General features: G+C 52.6%; 1 protein-coding gene across 1 annotated transcript in view; it reads right to left on the bottom strand.

Annotated features, from left to right (window-relative positions):
* Positions 1–1,749: 1,749 nt before the first annotated feature.
* UPB1 (beta-ureidopropionase 1) overlaps positions 1,750–22,251 on the bottom strand; it is a 38,192-nt gene continuing 17,690 nt past the window's right edge. Inside the window, exons 4-10 of the mRNA XM_062182179.1 lie at positions 17,083–17,177; positions 13,585–13,746; positions 10,268–10,437; positions 6,122–6,203; positions 5,368–5,410; positions 4,195–4,349; positions 1,750–2,171 (exon numbers count right to left, since the gene is read on the bottom strand). Of these exons, the coding sequence (XP_062038163.1) occupies positions 2,088–2,171; positions 4,195–4,349; positions 5,368–5,410; positions 6,122–6,203; positions 10,268–10,437; positions 13,585–13,746; positions 17,083–17,177 (791 nt within the window). The 3' untranslated portion in view covers positions 1,750–2,087. The remainder of the gene's footprint in view (positions 2,172–4,194; positions 4,350–5,367; positions 5,411–6,121; positions 6,204–10,267; positions 10,438–13,584; positions 13,747–17,082; positions 17,178–22,251) is intronic.

Below are 22,251 nucleotides of genomic sequence, written 5' to 3'. Positions count from 1 at the left end.
TTGACTCCCTGGTCAACTGCTGTTGGCGACTTGGCAGGTTGGATTCTTGCTCTGTGGTCCCAGGGACAGAGCCCACACAGGCACTGTGCTGGTCACGGCCAGGGGGCTCCTGGCTTGTCCAGTCGGTCACACATCACCGCCCCGCGACGTGAAGCAGGGGGGGGAAACGTGGTCCCCTTTTACAGATGTGGAAGTCAAGGTGCAGAGGGGTGGGCAGCTGGCGTGTCAGTCAGGGCTCGGCCACGGAAGCAGAACCACTACGGCTGAAGAGACAGACACGAGGATGTGATGGTAGACATTCACTGCAAGGGATTCGCCACCTGGTGAGGGGGGCTGGCTAGCGAAGGGCGAAACCCATAGGGCAGGCCGTCAGGAGGGGCAAGCCGGGAACTCGGGCACCGGCCGACAGCCAATCCCTCGTGCGAATTCCTGAGGCCGCATCAGACCCAACACTGCTACAGCCCTGGAAACAGTCACGGACGCCTTTAAAGTCCATCAGAGCGCGGAAGAATTCCAGAAAACGCACCCTTTAGATTCTCTTCCTTCGGAACCACTTCCAACACCAAGGTCTTCACCAGTCACGCCCAAACCAGAGGCAGAGCTGGGAGGAACTACACCAAGGGGTTCGTTGTGAGGAGCTGACTTGGGTAACGGGTGAGTCCTGTCTACCCGAGGCTGACGACTACAGGGAAGGCTGGGGTTCTCACCGCCCCCCACCAGCTACCATCCACGGGCAGAACTGGGCAGAATTTTTTTCCCAGGGAAGCCTCCTGCCTTTTTTCTTTTCTTTTTTATTATTATTTGACAGAGTGAGAGAGAGACAGAGAAAGGTCTTCCTTCTGTCGGTTCACCCCCCCAAGTGGCCGCTACGGCTGGTGCTGTGCCGATCCAAAACCAGGCGCCAGGTGCTTCCTTCTGGTCTCCCATGCGGGTGCAGGCCCAAGCACTTGGGCCATCCTCCACTGCCCTCCTGGGCCACAGCAGAGAGCTGGAAGAGGAGCAGCTGGGACTAGAACCCAGTGCCCATATGGGATGCTGGCACCGCAGGCGGAGGATTAACTAAGTGTGCCACGGTGCCAGCCCTGCCTCCTGCCTTTTCAACTACTTGAGCCAGGCCCACCCAAGTTCATGTGGGATAATCCCACCTAGTCAATTGGTTTATAAACTGTAATTGCATGCACAGTATACCTTCAGACAAGAACTAGATTAGTGTCCTACTGAACATCTGGGGGCTGTTGTTGAACCAGGTTGACAAATCCAAAGACTGCCCCCCGACCTGCACCTGTGCCCATGAACCTGGGTCCACCCTCACCCTCGGTCCTAGTGCACAGACCCCAACACTGACCTCAGGGAGTTAACGAGACCTTGGGACCGGGGTGTCCCATCTGTCTGATGTCTAATCAACCTGCACAGGCAGTGCCTGGCTGTTATTATTTTTTAAAACTTATTTGAAAGGCAGTGAGAGAGAGAGAGAGACAGACAGACAGACACAGACACAGCCAGACGGATCATCTAATGGATGGCTCACACTCCGAATGCCCACAACCACCAGGGCTGGGCCAGACTGAAGCCTGGGATTCTGTCTGGGTCTCTCACGTAGGTAGCAGGGACCTAAGTACTTGAGCCAGCACCTGCTGCCTCCCAGGGTGTGCATTAGCTGGAAGCAGAGCTGGGATGTGAACCCCAGGACTTGCATATGGTATGTGGGTGTCCCAAGCAGGGGACGTGCACCAAACACCCACCCAAGCATTACTTTTTTTTTTTTAATAGAGGCAGAATTCACATCACAGCAAAGCAAATGAAATCTGTCGCCACGTGCAATCCAGAGGTGTTTAGCACACAGCAACACAGGACACCCACCACCTGTATCTATCCCGAAGCACTTTCAATCAGCCCGAAGGAAACCTTGTACCTGCTGAGCAGTGACTCCCCTCCACCCCCCACCCTGAGCATTTTAAAGCCAATCTGGAGAGTGTGGTGTACAGGGAGAGCTTGGATTGTTGAGCCCACCGGAGTTTGCTAATCCACCCAGTGACAGAGGGCCCCACCCTACAGGCAGGCGGGGAGTGGGGGTGGGGCAGAACCAGCTACTCCCTGATGACGGTGGGGCTGTAGTTGGGTTTGACAGCTTCAGCAAGTTCTCGGGCATACATCTCGTATCTGCCCGTCATCTGAAAGTGAAACAGGCAGATGTTAGAAGTTCCTGTTCTATAAATGCTCCTCACTTACTCGCCACCACCTCCTGCCACTAGGGGGCAGCCACGAGACAGGAATGTGTCGGGCAGATGGGGGACAGGGTTTCAGCCTGCAACAGAGGAACACCAACACGGCCCCCTCCCCTCCCCCACCCCGTGTGACGTGTCCAGGCCGGCTGGGCTGCTGTGGCAGAGTTCACCAATGACTCCCACAGCTCAGCCTCACCTGCCTGTCTAGGAAGTGTGGCCCGCCCCGAGACAGGAAAGGGGAGGGTAAACTAGGGTCCAGCAGAGCCGCAGATGGGCGGCTGTCAGCCCATGGAAGGGACGGGCGGATCTGCTCCAGGACCCCAGTCGGGATTTGAACCTGGGTCTCCTGGCTGTCTGGGGGTCTGTCCGCACCACAGCTCATCCTGGACACAGACAGCCTGCGGCCTGCATGCTCTCCTGCCCTGCTTCCCAAGTCCTCAGCCACCATGCCCATCACCACAGCTGGGAAGGCCTCTGCTAACAAGCGTCTGATGAGAAAATACCGACTACAGCTCCCGTGACACTGCTTAACAGACCTGGCGGGGGGCCGGGGCTGTGGCGTGGCAGGTTAAGCTGCCACCTGCGGCACACGCATCCTGTGTCAGGGCACCGGTTTGACTCCTGGCTGCTTCACTTCCCATCCAGCTCCCTGCTAATGTGCCCGAAAAGACTGCAGATGGCCCAAGTGCTTGGGCCCCCTTGTGGCCATTTGGGGAATGAACCCACCAATGGACAATCTCTTGCTCTCTTCCTCTGTGTAACTCAGCCTCTCAGATAAATGTCTTTCAAGATTTAGTTATTTATTTATTGAGAGGCAGAGTTACAGAGAGAGAGAGGCAGAGACAGAGAGACAGGTATTCCACTTCTGGTTCACTCCCCAAATGGCTGCAATGGCCGGAGCTGAGCTGATCAGAAGCCAGGAGCCAGGAGCTTCTTCTGGGTCTTTTTGCACCAAAATACACTTATCTTTGTATACTTTTTTTTTTTTTAAGATTTGTTTATTTGAAAGGCACAACTACAGAGAGACAGACATATAGAGGCCTTCCGGCTGCTGGTACACTCCCCAAATGGCTGCCTTGGCTGGGGTTGGGCCAGGCTGAAGCCAGGAGCCTGGAACTCCACTGGGTCTCCCATGTGGATGGCAGGGGCCCAAGCACTCGGGGCCGTCTGCTGCTGCTTTCCCAGGTGCATTAGCAGGGAGCTGGATCAGAAGTAGAACAGCCAGGACTCGGTGCTCATACGGGATGCCGGTGTGGCAGGCAGTGGCCACAACCCACAGGGCCATAACCCCGGCCCCTGTGTGCCATTTTTCCGTGAACTTTTTTGGAGTACTCTCGTACCACTGGACACCAGCTGAACAAACCCCTCAGCCAGGATCCCTTCCTGGGGGTCTCGGCTATGGCTACCACTGCCTCATCCCAGGAGAGCAGTTCCTGAGACTCCAGCCTCTGGAGCTCTGGTCAGAGAGCAGCTGGGTATCAGAGGCAGCACGGGCCTTTCACTGTACAACCTGGGAGCAGAAGGGGGCTTGGCGTGGCCACGCCAGGCCCAGATGCCGTTTCTCTGCCTGACCCATTTCCCACTATTGTCAGGGCCTAGACGATGGAGCCCAGCCGCGGGCAGACCCAGACGTGCACATTTATCTTGCGCTAAGTGCAAAGGCCTGGAAAGGAAAAAGGATTAGAGAAGCCAATCCACTCTATTCTCCGGACAAATGAAATTGAGATCAATTTGCGAGGAGGCGCCCAGAATCTCAATCAGATGAAAGGAGAATTTATCGAGGCCAGCTGCTTGTCCGTGGTATGACCGGTGCTTACTCCCCTCGGCCAGCGAGGAGGGGGGGTCCCGGTCCTGGTGTTCCACACGGAGCACTTGGGCTGGGGAGTGAGTGCGTCACGAGGCAATGGCTGAGGGCACAGGGAGCAGGAGCAGGGCCACACGGGGCGGGGCGGGGGACCCGGCGACCCACCTTGAAGCTCCAGACATCATTCATCTGCCGACACAGGTTGAGGTCCAGCTCGGCCACCAGCAGCCCGTCCCGGTTACGGGAGAGCCCGGGGGTCCTGCTGCTGTCGGGGGCTGCCACGTAGCTGGAGCCATAAAAGTAGCCAAAGTCCTTGTGAGCTGTAGAGGAGCAGAGGAAAAGGACCCGTGAGCTGGCATGGACTCGGCATGGGCTCCGGACATCCGGGCCCCTTGGGAGAGGGCGTCCACATCACGCTCCCCCAGGTTGGAGGGCCCAGTGGGGGGGAGGGGGCTGCTGCAAGGAGCGCCCCTGGGAGAATTTGTAACTATCACCCTGATAGAGGTGTAGGCTCTTCACACTCAACACCAGCCACCCACAGCCCAGAGGCGGCCCAGGACTCTGGGTGGGGGTGGGGGCTTCCTGTGTGAGCCACTTCCTGTGGTGGCTCTGTCCCCACTTGTCTTGCCAGCTGGGCCACCTTCCCTTCCCCCTCCACACCTCCATCGCCCCTTGCACTGGTGGTGGGGACCCCAAGCAACCGCCTGTCCTGCTCCGGAGGTTTGTGAGGAGTAGGTGGGCATGGGGGCAGGGCCCAGGGCACTCATGTCCCGGCCGCTTCTGCACCTTCTGCACGAAAGCTGGGAGACTCTAAGACTGGGGTCCAGTCTGGGGTCCAGCTTCTCTGGAGCTTGTGCAGATATGTCCTGGGCAAGAGGGTCAGAGAGGCGGCACCCAGGGCAGGGGATTCCTCGCAGAAGTGAGCTGGTTATTGTCCTGGGATCAAAACTATCTGTGGACCTGGAGATACAAGGCAATCTGTGCCCATGGCGGGGTGGGGCCGGGGGACAGAGAAAAGCAGCGGGCAGGTAAGTCTGCCAGTTGGGGGAGGGTCCCTCCGCCTTTCAGGGGGCTTGCATCATCTTCACACCAGTCCTATCTGATCCCTGTGTGGGGGGCTGGAGGGAGAGGGGACGAGGTGGTCACAGCCTGGGACTGTCTATCCACACCCCGGCCACGGTCAGATGCCCACGCCACCACTGCCCCGGGGAGGTGAGGCAGCGAGGAGGCCACGCCTCTTCCTGGGGGCCAGGAGCATGCAGACGTGGGCTGAGGAGCACAGCAGACGGCATAAGGGGAGGGTGAGGCCCCCACTCCTCACCTGCTCCCGGAACTTACCCTTCTTCCCGTCTCCGGAGGTGAACTCGTGCGGGAAGTGCTCCTGTGAAATAAGTGACCTGTAGGTGGCGCCACCACTACATTCATGCCCATTCCCTCAGCCAGGCCAGGGACAGCCGGTGAGGGAGAAAAGAAAGGTGCCAGGGGGCTGTGGATGGCATTCGGGCTTGGGCTCGCCTGGCCCTCTGTAAACACCAGCCTGGGGCCTTTGATGGCAGGAAGGGAGAGGGTGAGGGTCCCCATACTCTTTTCCACATTTTCCCCAAAGCACATCAAGTTGTGATGGGGCTACGCAAACACAGGGCTCTCTGTGGACAGGAACCAGATCGACCGCGCGTGGGACCCCCGGCTCCCTCAGACTTATCAGGTGCTCTCATCCGAGCACAGATGGGACCTGACGCGTGACAAAGAGGAAGAGGGTTAGAGACAAATGCGTCATGTCTGGTGGACAAGACCGTTCAGTGCACGGGGCCAGGTCAACGGGGCAAAAGAAACTGGCTACTCGGAGGGGACAGTTGCCTAAGACATCTACTTTCAGAATGATTTTTTTTTGCTAGAAATTAAATCAGAATGAGAGAGAGGATGGGCATAGTGCTATCTTTAAAGATGGCAAATCAGGCCGTCTTGTCCCCCTTGGCACCCTCGGGCTTGGTGGCATGCACAGGAGGGAACCGGGAACAGAGGTGGTGTGAGACAAGTCCCCGTGGGGGCCACTGGACGCAGGCCTCCCCTAGGCCAGGCCTTGGAGACTGACCTCACCCACGCGGTTGATGGCACACGTGTAGCAGTGATTGGCAATGGCGGCATTCCTGGCTTCGATTGGCCACAGGGACTCGCTGTAAGAGAGGCGTGGGAGGAAGCAGGTTGGCCACATCCCAGTGGAGGCTCAGCCCGGAGCTGTAACCTGGCTGCAGGGCGGGGCAGGGCCTCTCCCGGTCCACGTGGAAGGGAACTGGAAGCCGGAGGGGCTTGGGGCGCCCATGAGGGCCAAGCCTGGGCTCTAGTGCCCTGACTGGACCTTCCCTGTGCTGCCTTGGTCAGCAGCGTCCAAAGGACAGGTGGGGATTCCAGCGTAAGCAAACAGAATGAAACAAAAAAGGGATTTCGGTAATAGAGCAAAGGCAGATCCTACAACAAGATCACCGCCTCTGTGCCGTGCCGTAGCCCAGTGCCTTCTCACTTCCCTCTTCTGAACTCTTAAGTCTCCAAGCAGGGGCACCCTGGTTCTCTACTGGCCGGGGACCAGGGGACAGGGGGCCCCACACAGGCCCAGCTGAGCCGTGAGCCTCAGTCCAGCACCCACCAAAGAGGGCGTGTGTCCCAACCGGAGCCCCTGTGGCTCTGCAACCTGGAACGTGGCGGGCCTGCTGGTGGCTCATTACCTCTGTGTCTGAACATCGCCGTGAAGATCTGGGTTGACATGACTAACGCCCGCCCAGGAGTGCCGAGTGTCTGGGAGCAAAACGCCCTGGATTTTTCCTCCTTGTGAGCATGCATGCACCTGGTTTCAACCAGGGCGTAGGTGGAGGGGGTGGGTGCTTGTCAAGGCCCAGTTTTCAGGAGGATTAATACGCTTTTTTTGGGGGGGGCTCCCCCCACCCCAGCTGCTAAACCCAGCTGACAAAACTTTTAAGAAAGGATTTTTTTACAGAGACGCACCCCTGGGTGACATTTTCCAGGAATTAAACAGACACTTGCAGGGGGACTGCCACAAAGCATCGCTCCTGTGAGTCTCCAGGGAGGGAGGAGGTCTGTGTAGGACTCAAAGCCACAGCTGGCAAGATTTATGTGCTCCAGGCTGTGCAGGGAGAGGCAGCCGGAGGCCTGGGAGAGCCTGGGGTGTGCGGGAACGGCGAAGCGTCCAAGGGGAGAACGGGACATTTGCCATATTCCCAGTGTAGCGTCCACAGACTCCTAAAAATAGCCACAGCGGGAAGTGGAAGGGCAGCCGGGGGCTGGGCCTGTCGCTTCCTGATGGACGGATACCAGAAGGCATATCCTCACTTGGGCCACGCGGGACACGTCCTGGGGTTGACGAGATGACTCAATTAATCAAAGTGCGTTCAGAGTCTCACAAGAGACAAGCACAAGCGCTTAGGGCCCGGCAGTGAGGGACGGCGGCCTGCTGGCCACAGCGCTCACACACGACTGTGGCTGTTCCTGATACCGAGGGGAATGGGTGGTTCTGGAAGCTGTCATCTGAGGCTTGCGTACGGCTCAGGGGGTGGCAGGGCTGCCCAGCCCGGTGCTTACCAACACTATCAATCCTGCAAGCGACCATGTGGCGGCATCGCCCTTAGGACACCGCTTGGGACGCTGCCACCACGTCTCACAGTCCTAGGTTTTGGGTCCCAGCTCTGCTTCCAATCCATCTCCCTGCTGATGCACCTCCTGGGGGGCAGCAGATGACGGCTCAAGTACTCGGGTCCCTGCCACCCACGGGGGAGATCCTGCTGGAGTTCTGGGCTCCTGGCTTTGGCCTGGCCCAGCCCTGGCTGTTGTGGGCATTTGGGGAGTCAACCGGTAGCTAGAAGATCTCTTTTCTTTGTCTGTCTATGCTTCAAATGCAATGAAAATTTTGAAAAATTTAAAAAAGAGATTCATTTATCATTCTAATAAGAAAATCACCCAGAACCCTCTCGTCCTCCTAAACCCCCTGCCGTCCTTTTGCTGCCACACTTGCTGACCGTGCTTGTCTGCAGGCAGGGACATTTCTTCTGAGTTCCCACCGACTGCAGCCTGCACGCCTCTTTTCATTGCTCTAGGCTTCTGTCGTGACGCCACATTATCTTCGTAATGACTCTTTTTAGTGGCAATAACCCACGGGAGAGATGGACTGAAATTTACTTAACCCTGACATTTCTCTGGCTGCCAGCTCTTCTATGACAGATGACGCTGCCATCAACATCTTCACAGGTCCAGCCTTGCACGGTTCCAGGAGAACCATTCCCCGGTCAAAGGCCACAGGTCCTTAGGAAGTCACAAAATGTGATGCTTTCCAAAGGACCCGCAGCAGCTTCTACTGCCAGCCCTGGAAGCAGAGGCTCGGCTGTGACCTGGCTCGGGCGGGAAAATCAGTCACCTCCAATCAGCCTAACAGGCTGTGGAAGACCCAAGCCTGGCCCAGCCCTGGCTGCTGTGGGCATTTGGGCATTGAACCAGCAGATGGAAGCTCTTTCGCCTTGTGTTCTCTCTCTCTCTCTCTGTCACTCTGCCTTCCAAATAAGTGAATGAATAAATACTTGAAAAAGAGAAGCATGGATTTCAAAAAGTTTTGTACCAAAATAAACTCGAAACTTCCCTTTCCCATGAACTATTTTGAATTGGAAAAGAAGAGAGCAAGAACGAGAGAGACAGAGATCTCCCATCCTCTCTGGTTCACTACCCAGACGCCCACAACAGGCAAAGCCAGCAGCCAGGAATTCAATCTGGGTCTCCCACATGGGTGGCAGAGACCCAGCAACTCGAAACATCACCCCCCGCTGTCTCCCAAGGTGCAGATCAGCAGGAAGCTGTGATCTGCAGTGGAGCTGGGATTCGAACCACATGGGACACGGTATCCTAAGTAATATCAAGACCTTTCTGAAGTCCCCTTTAAAGGTCACATTTCTGACATTTAGAATTCATTTAGCAAGAGTAATGACAAGAGGGGGAAGAGAGGTGTGGGTTGATAGAGAACTCAAAACAGCCCACCCTGGACACCCCCTTCACAGAAGGAATGGGCAGCCCCATTGCCTGCTGGGACCCCAGACGGCCAGAACCCCAGATAGTGAAAGCCAGCATCTACCTCCTGCTTTGGAGGAAGTGAGATGGGGAGAAAAGTATTTGCATATAAATTCCTAGAGCTGTGTTACATGCAATGATGCAAAACCAGAAACCACCTCAGTGCCCAGCCACTGGGGAAGAGAAGAGGCAGAAACACAGGTGCGTGGAGTTGTCTCAGCTCATAAGATGAGGGGCCCTAGGGGGTCCTGTCCAGGAGCCCTGCCCCCGCCACTGTTCCCAGCCCTGCTGGTCTATAGTAGAGAGATGAGGCAGACACTGAAACACCTGCCATTAGGAGGATAAAAAAGCAAATGCTTCATGGACTAGAAAACTTTCCTGGACTGATCTACTTCTTAGTTTTTCAATTTTCCAATTTATTTTAAAGAGAGACAGACACACACACACACACACACAGAGAGAGAGAGAGAATGAATCTTCCATTCACTGGGTTATTCTCCAAATGCCCACAATAGCCAGGGCTGTGCCAAGAGCCTGGAGTTCAATCCAGGTCTCCCATGGGGGTGGCAGGAACCTAAGCCCTGCTGCCTTCCCAGGGTGCACATGAGGAGGGAGCTGGATTGGAAGTGGAGCAGGCACTCGGACCAATCACTCCAGTACGAGATTCGGGCACCCCACGTGCAGCAGAGGCTGAACGCGGCACCAAACGCTTGCCTCTTGGGAACCTTCTCAGCTCCAATTCCCTCACCTGTTCCTTTCCGCAACGGAATGTCCACCCTCGCTGTGCCCGACACTGCAGACGCAAGGATCAGGAATCCCAGGCCCCTCGCGTAGAAGTGCTCTCTGGCCAGGGCCCTGCGAACCCCCAGGCACTCAGAGTTGGAGCCTTCTGAATCCCTGAGCGCTAAGGGAAGGGTAGGAGGCAGCACTCTCAAGCCTGGTGTTCAGAATCGTAGCAAAGGTGGACGGTTTCTAGGGCGTGGCTGTTGCAGCAAGTGGGGCTGTCACACTGAGAATTCTTTTCACCAAGAAGCCGGCGACACGCACGACATAAAACCCCGGGGCTCCGCTCTGTCACAACGTCCCAGTGCCGAACCTACCTGCTGTGGTTTCCCAGACCCACTTGGGACCTGCCCTGGCCCCGAGACACACCCCCAGACCCTGCCCGCAGAGCGACCTGAGTGCCCCGATGGTGGCCGAGGGGTTGAAGATGATCTCGGCGCCGTTGATGCTGTACATGAGCCAGTTGAGGGGGTGGTGCCGCCCGTAGCAGATGTTCACAGCGATCTTCCCGAACTGCGTCTCGAACACGGGGTGGCCTAGGTTCCCCTCCATGTAGTAGGTCGACTGGAAAACAGAAAGCCCCACATTGGTTCCCTCAGAACTGTAAAATGTCCCTTTCTTTAGACTTGGCAGACAAGAAAAAAAAAAAAAAAAAAAGAAATTTCACCAGTAGTCTAAAGGCAGCACTCCTGGGTATGATTGGGTAAAAAAAAAAAAAAGAAAAAAGAAAAAAAAAAAAAAAAAAAAAGAAAACTGACACAAAAACAAGCCAGGCCTAAGGGGAAATCTCCCTTCAGCATTTATTCACGATTTCTCTTGTGATACATAAAAAAAAAAAAAATTCCCTGGGGCTGGTGCTGTGGTGTAGTGGGTAAAACCGCAGCCTGCAGTGCTGGTATCCCATATGGGTGTAAGTTTGAGTCCTGGCTGCTTCACTTCTGATCCAGCTCTCTGCTTCTCTGCTATGGCCTGGGAAAGCAGTAGAAGATGGCCCAAGTGCTTGGGTCCTTGCACCCGCATGGGAGACCCAGAGGAAGCTCCTGGCTTTGATCAGCACAGCTCCAGCCATTGTGGCCATTTGGGGAGTGAACCAGCAGATGGAAAACCTCTCTCTTTCTCTGCCTCTGCCTCTCTGTAACTCTGCCTTTCAAATAAATACATAAATCTTTTATTTTTTTTTGACAGCCAGAGTGGACAGTGAGAGACTGAGAGAAAGGTCTTCCTTTTTGCCACTGGTTCACCCTCCAATGGCCGCTGCGGCTGGCGCATCTCACTGATCCGAAGCCAGGAGCTTCTCCTGGTCTCTCATGGGGTGCAGGGCCCAAGGACTTGGGCCATCCTCCACTGCCTTCCCGGGCCATAGCAGAGAGCTGGCCTGGAAGAGGGGCAACCGGGACAGAATCTGGCACCCCGACCGGGACTAGAACCCGGTGTGCCGGCACCACAGGCGGATTTGCCTATTGAGCCGTGGTGCCAGCCAATACATAAATCTTAAAAAAAATCACAAAGCAACTTTGATATTGTTTTGAGGAAAAACCACAGTGAGGTTTCAATCGTTGGAGAACTGCCGGGTAAGGTCTGAGCAAAGTCCTCACCAAGCCCTTGAAGGGATGGTGGTGGCCCCCTCCATCCGCTCCGAAAACCTCGCTGAAGTGGGCATGTAACCCACCCAGCTGCTAAGCCCCGACCTGAGACACAGCCTGAAAAAGGTCTCTCTCTACATAGCACCTCGGGCAGTCTTTCTAGGATTAGGCACTTCAAGGCAGGACAGGCAGATCGGACCCATCCTCCCCTGAGGGACAGCCCTGAGGGAGGCTGGAGGGCAAATCGGGTTGGGTCCCGGTTGTATCTGCTCCTGGGGCCTTTCAAAGCCTCTCTCCATTCCTGTCTTTTTCTTTTCTTTTAAAGATTTATTTATTTATTTATTTATTTATTTGAAAGTCAGAGTTACAGAGAGAGAGGCAGAGAGAGAGAGGGAGGGAGAGGGGGAGAGGGGGAGAGAGAGAAGAGGAGAGACGAAGAGGAGAGGAGAGGAGAGGAGAGGAGAGGAGAGGAGAGGAGAGGAGAAGAGAGGTGTCTTCCATCCGATGGTTCGCTCCCCAATTGGCCACAATGGCCGGAGCTGCACCAATCCAAAGCCAGGAGCCGGGAGCTTCTTCCTAGTCTCCAACGTGGGTGCAGGGCCCCAAGGACTTGGGCCATCTTCTACTGCTTTCCCAGGCCATAGCAGAGCTCTGGATCAGAGGAGGAGCAGCTGGGACTAGAACTGGCACCCATATGGGATGCCAGTGCTTCAGGCCAGTGTGTTAACCCGCTGTGCCACAGCGCCGGCCCCGCTCCACTCCTTTCAAAGTTGACTACAACCAAGCAGATCACCAGGACGTGTGCAGGTTGTGGACACTGGAGCAGGCCCTGCCGGGCTGAAGCCAGCCCTGTGCTATATGCAGGGAGCTAAAGATTAATCCCAGGATAAATAGGGGAGGGCTGGTCCTCCAACACCCACCTGCAGCTGTTACTAAGAGACACCGGGTTTGTCTTTTGTTTAGGACAACCGGGACTGGCGCTGCTGCCTGTTTCTCATCCACCTGAGTGGCCGGGACCCATGATCAGGGAGGGGAGGAGGTGGAAGGACTGGGGACGTCACTTCCGGAATGACTGTGTTTATGACCAATCAAGCTCAGAGTTAATATCTTGGGTATTGGGTAGAGTTCATTTCTCTCCTTCATAGGCCACCCTCTCTACATCACCACCCATGAAATGGCATTAACCAATCCAAACTCCCACCCTGATCACAGGGTGCAGGTACCTGTAAAGGCACTTGTACAAGTACCCACACTACCACCCCACCCCACCCCCAACCCTCGCCAACAGCTGTGATGGGCTTGGAATTTCAAAGGACTTCAAATTATGCTGCTCTAATCATTACACTTACATGGGGACACTTCAGAAAGTCTGGAAAATGAAGATAAATTTGTGTTGTAAAAGGAGCTGAAATCCATTCTTCACAATATGCATTTTACACGAACTCTTTAAAAAATTTACTTATTTGAAGGGTAGTGGGCGGGGGGGAGGGAGGAGGGAGGCAAGCAGAGATGTTCCATCCACTGATGCCAGGAGCCTGGAGCTTCTTCCAGGTCTCCCATGTGGGTGCAGAGGCCCAAGGACTTGGGCCATGTTCTGCTGCTTTTCCAGGCTCATTAGCCGGGAGCTGGATCAGAAGTGGAGCAGCCGGGGTGGGAACCGCCGCCCTTATGGGATGCTGGCAACACAGGCAGTGGCTTTAGCTGCTACGCCACAATGCTGGAGCCCAGCTTTTAGAAGATGCTCATAAATGTGGACTCAAAAGATTATGGCACCAAAGTAATCGTTCTATTCCATTTGCCACCAACTTTCTGAAGTGCCCTTGTACTGAAATGTCACTCCCTACACAGGCACATTTTCCATCGATTAACACATGTACAGTTTTTGAAAAGAAGAATTTCAGGAAGTCAAATCAAAGTTATATTGAAAGACGCACAAATAGGCGCTGTGCTAAAAGCTGTTCTGGGACTCACTGGAGGGTTCTGTCCATCAGGGGGATGAAAGGTGATGCGAGGAATCATACTATGCTGTGACATCGTGAGATGTGGAGTGTGGCCTCGCACAGACCTCCCTCCACCTCCCAACACACGCACACACACACACACACACGGGCGGCCACAGGCGGCTCACCTCGTTGAAATCGCCCACTCTGGGGATGTGGTTTTTCCTCGTCTTCCCCAGGACGGTTCCAGAACTCGAGATCACCACAGCTGTGTTCCACAAGACGTCCCCGTGGTTTCTGTCTCGCTCCAGGATGGGGGACACCACCACCATCTCGTGCTTCTTGGCCAGCTGGGAAAAAAAAATGCAGACAAAAGCAGAGTCCTGATTTCAAATCCATCGTTGCAGGGCTGTTGTTGTTGTTGTTAACTGGGGAGGCATTCAATGATCCTGCTAAACAGGCTTGGTTCAGAGCTGTCACATGCAGCGTTTGTTGTCTGGAACACTAAATGTCGGCATCGTGCTGGTGCTCACACTCAGCCAAAAGAGAGTACTCTCTGCCCTTGGGCACTGCTGCTGGGAACAGCACAACGGTGCAGCCACCACGGAAAACCAGACGGGGGGCTGTCAAGAAGCCTGGAAATAAAGTTATCACAGGATCCGACCCAGCAATCCCACTCCTGGGTATAGGGTTCAAAGAAGCAAAAGCAAAGTCTCAAAGAGATATGAGGACACCCATGTTCATAGTCACAGTACATCGACTGCAACAGCCAAGAGGAGAAGGCAGTCCAAGTGTCCAACAGATGGATGCAGGAACCAAACGTGGCATAATCCTACAACAGAATGGAATCAGCATTAAAGAGGAAGGACATTGGGCATGGTGTCAAGGTATAGCAGGTGAAGCCAGTCTGTGCCCTGGCTGCTCCACTTCTGATCCAGCTCCCTGCACTAATGGCCTGGGAGGAGCCACCTAAGATGGCCTGAGTGTTTGGGCCCCTGCCACTCACCCGGGAGACCTGGATGGAGTTCCTGGCTCTTGGTTTCGGCCTGGCCCAGCCCTGGCAGTTGTGGCCAGCTCAGGCGAGTGAACCAGCAGATGGAAGATCTCTCACTGTCTCCTCCTCTCTCTAACATTGACTTTCAAATGAACAAATAAGTTCCTGACTTCGGATCGGCACAGCCTCCAGCTGTTGTGGCCAACTGGGGAGTGAACCAGCAGATGGAAGACACCTCTCTCTCTGCCTCTGCCTCTCTGGGTAACTCTTTCAAATAAATAAATAAATCTTTTAAAAAAGAAATGTATCATTAAAAAATAAATCTTAAAAAAGGTGTGATGTGCTAGGTTAAGTTAGACAGTCCAAAAAAGACACATACTGTACAATTCCACTTATTTAAGGTACCTAAAACAATCAAATGCACAGAAACAGAAAGCACGATGGTGGTTGCTAGGAGCTAATGGCAGGGAGGAACAGGGAGCTATTGTTTAATGGGTACAGAGTCTCAGGTTTGCAAGATGCAAAACATTTGGAGAGCTGATGCGTGCCAATGTGAATGCACACTACACTACTGAACTATACACTGAAAATGGTGAATATGGTAATTTTTTAAAAACAATTATTTTGAGAGGCAGAAGAAAAGGGAAAAAATTTTTTGCATCCTCCGGTTCACTCCTCAAATGCCTGTGACAGTCCCAGGGCTGGGCCAGGCTGAAGCTGCGAGCCAGGGGCTCAATCCAGGTCAGCATCAGGGGACGAACTACTTGAGCCGTCCAAGCAGCTGGGTCATCCACGTGGCCATCCAAGGCAATCGCCACCTCCCAGGATGCATATTAGCAGGAAACTGGAGTCAGAGGCCAGGGCCAGGACCCAAACCTGCGTGCTCTGATGTGGGGTGCAGGTGTGTCAAGCAGGCATCTTAACTGCTAAGCCAACACTCATTCCACTGATAAATTGTATATATATTTATAATATATATAACATTATATGTAGATATATCATTATATATAATTGTTTTTCACATATACAAAAAAACCAAAATACACACAAACACACATCTCACGTACACCAAGAGAACCACAAAGGCTCTCTGGCACTGTCCTAGTCTGTTCCGTGCAGCTGGAACAGAACATTCCAGAATGGGTAATTCATATTTCTTCCCTTCAGGCTGGAGTCCAAGATTGAGGTCCATGTCTGACGGAGGTCATCGTGCAGCATCACCCCAAGATGGGAAGAGCAAAGGGGAGACAGCAAAAGGGGATGGAGCTCATCTGCCCGACGAGCCCAGACTCACGATGACAATGTGAGCCTACCCGCGGGCGCAGTCTTCATGACCGAATCGCCTGTTAGAGGCCGCACCTCCCCGAGCCGTGGCACTGAGGAAGAAGTCTCTGATACCTGAACTTGAGGGACACGGTCAAACCAGGGCAGGCACCAGCTCCTGACTCCAGTTTCCTGTTACTGCGCATCCGGGGAGGCAGCGGTTGATGGCTCAAGTGACAATGCCTGGAAGCATCCCCGATGGTCATCTGTCCTCAGTTCTAATTTGTCCGGCATCACCCCTGGCCGTGACGCCGGGAGAGGGGAAGAGGCATGCTATGGAGCAACGTCAGGGGCTGTAATGAGGGCAGTCTCGGAGCCAGCACCCTTCCTGTGCACTGCCCCCTTGTACCAGCACCCACTCCTGCCCGTCTTCAGTCCTGGCCCAGGCTTATCATCAAGCGCCCCCTTGCCAGTTCTCAAGGAACAGACAACCTAGAGATTGAAGAAGGCCTCCTCCCCCCACCACTTGTAGCCAGAGAACACTGATGTTTGAAATCACAACCGAGTACTGAATAGAAAATCACCAGGCTACAGCTCGGCCCCAAGAAACCCCTATGACGCCTGAAAGAGAACAAGGAGCCACGGAAGGGCTCTTCTGTTAGAGGTGGAAACGAGGGTCAGTTACCACATGCCATCTCTTTGTCATTTTTTAAAATAACAGCTTTATTAAGATATAATTCGTGTAGCAGAAATCTCACCCTTTTCAAGCGTGCAATTCAGTGGGTTTTTTAGTTTATTCACAGAGTTGTGCAACTGTCGCCACAACCTAAGTTTAGGACATTTTCGTCACCCCAAAGGGAAACCCTGTACAAATTCGTAGTCGCTCCCCTTCTCCCCTCCCCCTTTGCCTGTGGCAACCGCTAATGTGTTTCCTCTCTCTCTCTCCAGACCTGCCATTCCGGACAGCTCATATAAATGGGACCAAACAACATCCATTACGAGGTTTTAATCAGGAAAAATCAAAACCAATTTCTACACTGATGAGACAGGCCATGCGGGGAAGCTGGTGTGGTTTCTGTGAGCAGCAAGTGCGGGAGGCAGAGCTCTGGAGGAGGAATCAACACCCCCGGGCCCCAGGGGCTGGCTGCAGCTCTTACTACGGGAGTCGCATGCCCCTCAGGCCTCTGTGCCTCGTGGTTCCCTCAACTGAAAAAGCCACCAAGGCTGATTTTAAGTGGACGTACACTCAAAAAAAAAAAAAAAAAAAAAAAAAAAAAAAAAAGGCAGCAAATAGTCTTATCTAATCTCATCGAGTAAAACAAGCACCAAACAGGTGTGTTTTCCATGGGGAAGGACTACAGCTGTGGCCGGGATCTGTGACTTGCACACGTTTGGTGGCTGTGCCATGGGCACAGTTTGCGTGTCATACCTTCTGGCAGAATCTGGTGGTGGGCCCATCCTCGGCTGACTCGGCAAATTCCGTCCAAGGAAGCTTCTCTCTGGTACAGAAGGCAAAGGGCATGGCTGTTGGGAAGAGAGAGGTCAGGATCAATCCAATGTGCATGACCTCTCGGGGTCCAGGGCTCCTTAGTCCAGCAGCAGGAAGTCACAACGGAATAGAGGTCCAAGGCCTAGCTTCTGAGTCCAGATGTTCATTAACAAATGAATAAACATCATGTGGTCTATCCATACGATGGAATATTACTCTGCCTTTTAAAAGGGATTTCTGGGAGCCGGCGCTGTGGGGTAGTACGTAAGGCCGCTGCCTGCAGTGCCAGCATCCCATATGGGCGCTGGTGCGTGTCCCGGCTGCTCCTCTTCCAATCCGGCTGCTATGGCCTGGGAAAGCAGTGGAAGGTGGCCCAAGGCCTTGGGCCCCTGCACTCGTAAGGAGGATGTGGAGGAGGCTCCTGGCTCCTGGATTCAGAAGGTCCCAGCTCCGGCCATTGTGATCATCTGGGGAGTGAACCAGCAGATGGAAGACCTCTCTCTCTCTGCCTTTGCCTCTCTGTAACTCTGCCTTTCAAGTAAATAAATGCCAAAAAAAAAAAAAAAAAAGGATTTCTGACACATGCTGCAACGGCATGCGAAGCCAAAGCAGAGAGACATATAAGGACAAACACAGTCAGCTCTTCACATCCCATTCTGCATCCTTGGATTCCACTGTGGATTCAAAATATTTGGGGTGGGAGGGTGGGTACAGTGGGAAGAATCACAAGATTCCTAAAGCTGTAATTATAAAATGTATGAAATTGTAGTCCTTAAATAAAATGTTTCCAGAGAAAAAAATTATTTGGGATGCCAGCATCCCATTTGGGACTCCTGGTCCAAGTCCTAGCAGCTCTGCTTCCAATCCAGCCCCTTGCTAATATGCCTGGAAAAGCAGCCGATGATGGCCCAAGTAGAGCCCCTGCCATCCACATGGGAGACCTGGATGGAGTTCTAAACTCTTGGCTTCAGCCTGGCCCAGCCCTGGCTGTTGTAGCCATTTGAGGAATGAACCAGTGGCTGGAGGATCTTTCTGTCTCTCACTCTGCCTTTCAAATAATAAAGTTTTAATGATGCAGTCACTTAATAACCTCACAAAAAATTTGGGGACCACTGGACAGGATGAATATCTCAAAGGATTAATGCCTTATTCCCATGATTTCTAGCTAGACCCCACCAGGAGCCTTATTCAGTAGGAAATTTCATCAAACCCACCTGTCTCTGCTTGCTTGGTTTTCAAGCAATGGGCACACACACACAATAACAAGCCTAAGGTGTCTGTCACCCCCCATGCAAACCAGGTTCACAATGGCAGTTTCCTGTGTTGGGGATAGAGGGGAAGGGGCTGGGGTAGGCATGAGCTCATTGGCTGCATGTGTCATATTGCTGCAGCCCCAGCCACACTTGGAGGGTCTGCAACAAATGGAGTTCCTTTAATTTTAATATATCTGAAAGGGAGAGAGTGAGAGCGAGAGCGCTGTTTCACCAACTGTTCACTCCCCCAAATGCCTGCCTTAGCCAGGGCTATGCCAGGCCAATGCTAGGGGCCTGGAACTCAGTCTTGGTCTCTCATGAGGGTGGAAAGAACCCTAATACTTGAGCTACCACTGCTGCCTTCCAGAGCGTACATTAACAGGAAGCTACATCAGCTACATCAGCTGGGACTTGCCGATATGGGACGTGGGCCTTGGAAGTGGAGTCTCAACTGCTGTGCCTAGTGCTTGCCCTTGAAGTTATCTTTGGTGTCCGCCAGTCTGCTGGGGTGAAACTTTTTAAAATTGTTTTTGGAAAGCTTTTGTTTAATAAATATAAATTTCATAAGTACAATTTTTGGAATATAGCAGTTTTTCCCCCCATACCCACCCTCCCACCCCGACTCCCATCCCATTCTTCATTAAGATTCATTTTCAATTATCTTTATATTCAGAAGACCAACTCTATACTAAGTGAAGATTTCAACAGTTTGCACCTACACACACACACACAAAATATAAAGTACTGTTTGAAGATTAGTTTTATCATTAATTCTCATAGTACAACTCATTAAGGACAGAGGTCCTACATGGGAAACAAGTGCACAGTGACTCCTGCTGTTGATTGAATAATTGATACTCTTATTTATGACGTCAGTGATCACCTGAGGCTTTTGTCATGAGCTGCCAAGGCTATGGAAGCCTTTTGAGTTCCACAAACTCCATCATTATTTAGACTGGGCCATAAGCAAAGTGGAAGTTCTCTCCTCCCTTCAGAGAAAGGTACCTCCTTCTTTGATGGTCCCTTCTTTCCACTGGGATCTCAGTCACAGAGATTTTTCATGTAGACCATTTTTTTTTGTCACAGAGTCTTGGCTTTCTATGCCTGAAATGCTCTCCTGGGCTTTTTAGCCAGATCCAAATGCCTTAAGGGCTGATTCTGGGGCCAGAGTGCTGTTTAGGGCGTTTGTCATTCTGTGAGTCTGCTGTGTGGCTTGCTTCCCATGTTGGATCATTCTCTCCTTTTTAATTCTACCTATTATTATAGAGTGAACTTGTATCTCACTGCCATGAAACGTGTGTCTCCCATCACCTGGCTACACTTCAGGGGCCATTCTGGGTTCATCTTCTACATTTTTGCTCCTCTCTCCCCTGTTCCCCCCTGGGTTGTTCCAGGATTTCAATTTTTATTCCCCCACAGACATAAGAACTCAAAACAGAGGCATAAATACAGTGAGAGCAGGATGTATTTAAAAGAGAGTCAGAGTGAACATACACATTCACACATGAGTGTGGGTAACCCCACATGGAGAGATACCCATTGTGAGTGGGTCAGAGACCTACCTAGAAAGAGAGAGAGAGAGAGAGGTGGCCAGAGAAGGACCCATAATAGTTCAGAAGCCAAGAGCAAAAGAACAGCTGCTCCGTGTTATCAGTCTCTCAAGGATAAGGGATGATGCAAATGGGGTACAGTTTAGTGTGTGTGTATGCATGCACACACTTTCTGGGAGTTTCACTGGGCTTCCATATAGAGCTTAATTTCCATGTGGCCATCATGGTATCTCCTCCTTCCTGGTCCTGGATGAGACACAGGTGCATTATGGGAAAGCAGGCATTACAATGCATCGTTACATGGAAATTATGAAAAAAGTATTTCCAGCTTTATTTATTGCCACCTAACTCCCTGGCCAGTTCCCCTCTATCAAGTATACTCTTGGGAGCTCTCTCTTCACAAGAACCCACATGAATTTCTTAAGTGAGATTTGCTGAACAGAAGTTTCTAGATGTCTGTTATTGTTCTAGTTCTGCACTGACTACTATTTTTTTTAAGATTGATTAATTTATTTCAAAGAGAGAGAGACAAAGAATCTTCAATCCATTGGTTCACTCCTCAAATGGCCACAATGGGTGGAGCTGGGCCAAGCTGAAGCCAGGAGCTTCTGCTGGGTCTCTCATGTGGGTGCAGGGGCCCAAACACCTGATCCATCTGCTGCTGCATTCCCAGGCCCATTAGCAGGGAGCTGGGTTGGAAGTAGAACAGCCAGGATTTGAACTGGTGTCCATATGGGATGCTGGCATTGCAGGCAGCAACTGAACCTGCTGAGCCACAATGCTGGCCCTACTGACTACCTTTTGAGGAGGGTTTACAGAAAACCACGTGATGTGTCCGGGAAGCATTTAATTGGCCTTGGCAAGGGTTGCATGGTCTACTTGGGAGTGACAACTGGAGTCAGCATTTCCTAAATGCCAGACACGAGCTGAACCTAACGGGCAACAGGTGTGACCCTCCACGTCTCAGTCTCCTGTTCCAGTCCCAGTGACTGTGCCACCATCTACGGCCTCGCCACCATCACAGCCACCATTGCTAGCCCTGCCCCAGGGGTCTTGGTGCCGAGCTCAAGGCCCCCCAGGCTCCCTTCAGTGAAGGGGGATGAACTATTTTAAGGAAACCAACAAAAAAGAAAAAAAAAAGCTGTTGATAACAAAAATGCTCCTTAATGACCATTAATTCTCAGCCTTTAGAGCATTAGGAGTGACTCAAGGGCCCCGAGAGAATACAGCCGCCCATTCTGAAGGGCTCCAGATCCCTTCACTTCCCTTTAATGGCTTCTTTTCCTGTTTACGCGATCACTCTAATGTAAACAAACTTCCAGAAGAAGGATGTGCAGGGGAGGTTGGGCGAGGCTGGTAGCAAAGTCCCAACTTCAGTTTCTGGAGGGGAAGGGGTTCCCACACCTGCCGACCCAGGCTCCTGACCTGGAAAGGACCGTGCCCCCTGAAACTGCCAGTCCACAGGGAAGCGGTGAATTACAATGTGGGGTGGCCACATGGCCTCTGCTCTGCATGGTGGAATCCCCAGGGCCCCACAAAGGCCCTGATGGATGACAGGCAGTTCCAGATTCAATGAAGAGATGAAGTTGGAAAACCATATGTATTTTTAGTACTTGTCATCATGTACCAGGGACTGTTCTGGCCACTACGCTTAAAATAGGAAAGGGGGCTATGAAGGGGGCACTGTCACTGTGATGCAGTGGGTTAAGCCACTGCTTGCAAGCATCCTATTGGATTGCTGCAGGGTTTGAGCCCTGGCTGCTCCACTTCTGATCCAGCATCCTGCTAACGTGCCTGGGAAGGCAGTGGGAAATGACCCAAGTACTTGGGCCTCTGCTACTCAAGTGGGAGACCAGGATGGAGTTCCTGGCTCCTGGCTTCAGCCTAGCCCAAACTTGGCTGTGTGGCCATTTGGGGAGTGAACCAGGAGATGATGGAAGATCTCTCTTTCTCCCTGTCAACCTGCTTTTCAAATGAATGAATAAATAAATCTTTTAACAAATGAGTAGGAGCAGGGATGGGAAAAGACAAACATAAGTAGAAGTACTAGCCTCAGGGAGCTTATGATCTAATGGAAGTAGCAGGCAAATTAAGAGGCATATGGGGTGGGCATTTGGTCTAGTAGCTGGACATCTGCATCCTCTATCAGAGTGTCTGGGTTCGAGTCCCAGCTCTGGCCCTTGGCTCCAGCTTACTTTTTTGAAAATCTTACTTAAACAGATTCAATATGGTTTGTAGATAACATTCTAAGAACATAATGATATCAGCATACTGCTAATGCACACCCTGGGAGGCAGCAGGTGATG

The sequence above is a fragment of the Lepus europaeus genome, chromosome 23, assembly GCF_033115175.1.
Source record: "Lepus europaeus isolate LE1 chromosome 23, mLepTim1.pri, whole genome shotgun sequence".
Lineage (NCBI taxonomy): Eukaryota > Metazoa > Chordata > Mammalia > Lagomorpha > Leporidae > Lepus > Lepus europaeus.
The sequence above is the reverse complement of the archived record's forward strand: the minus strand, read 5'-3'. Positions and strand labels throughout refer to the sequence as shown.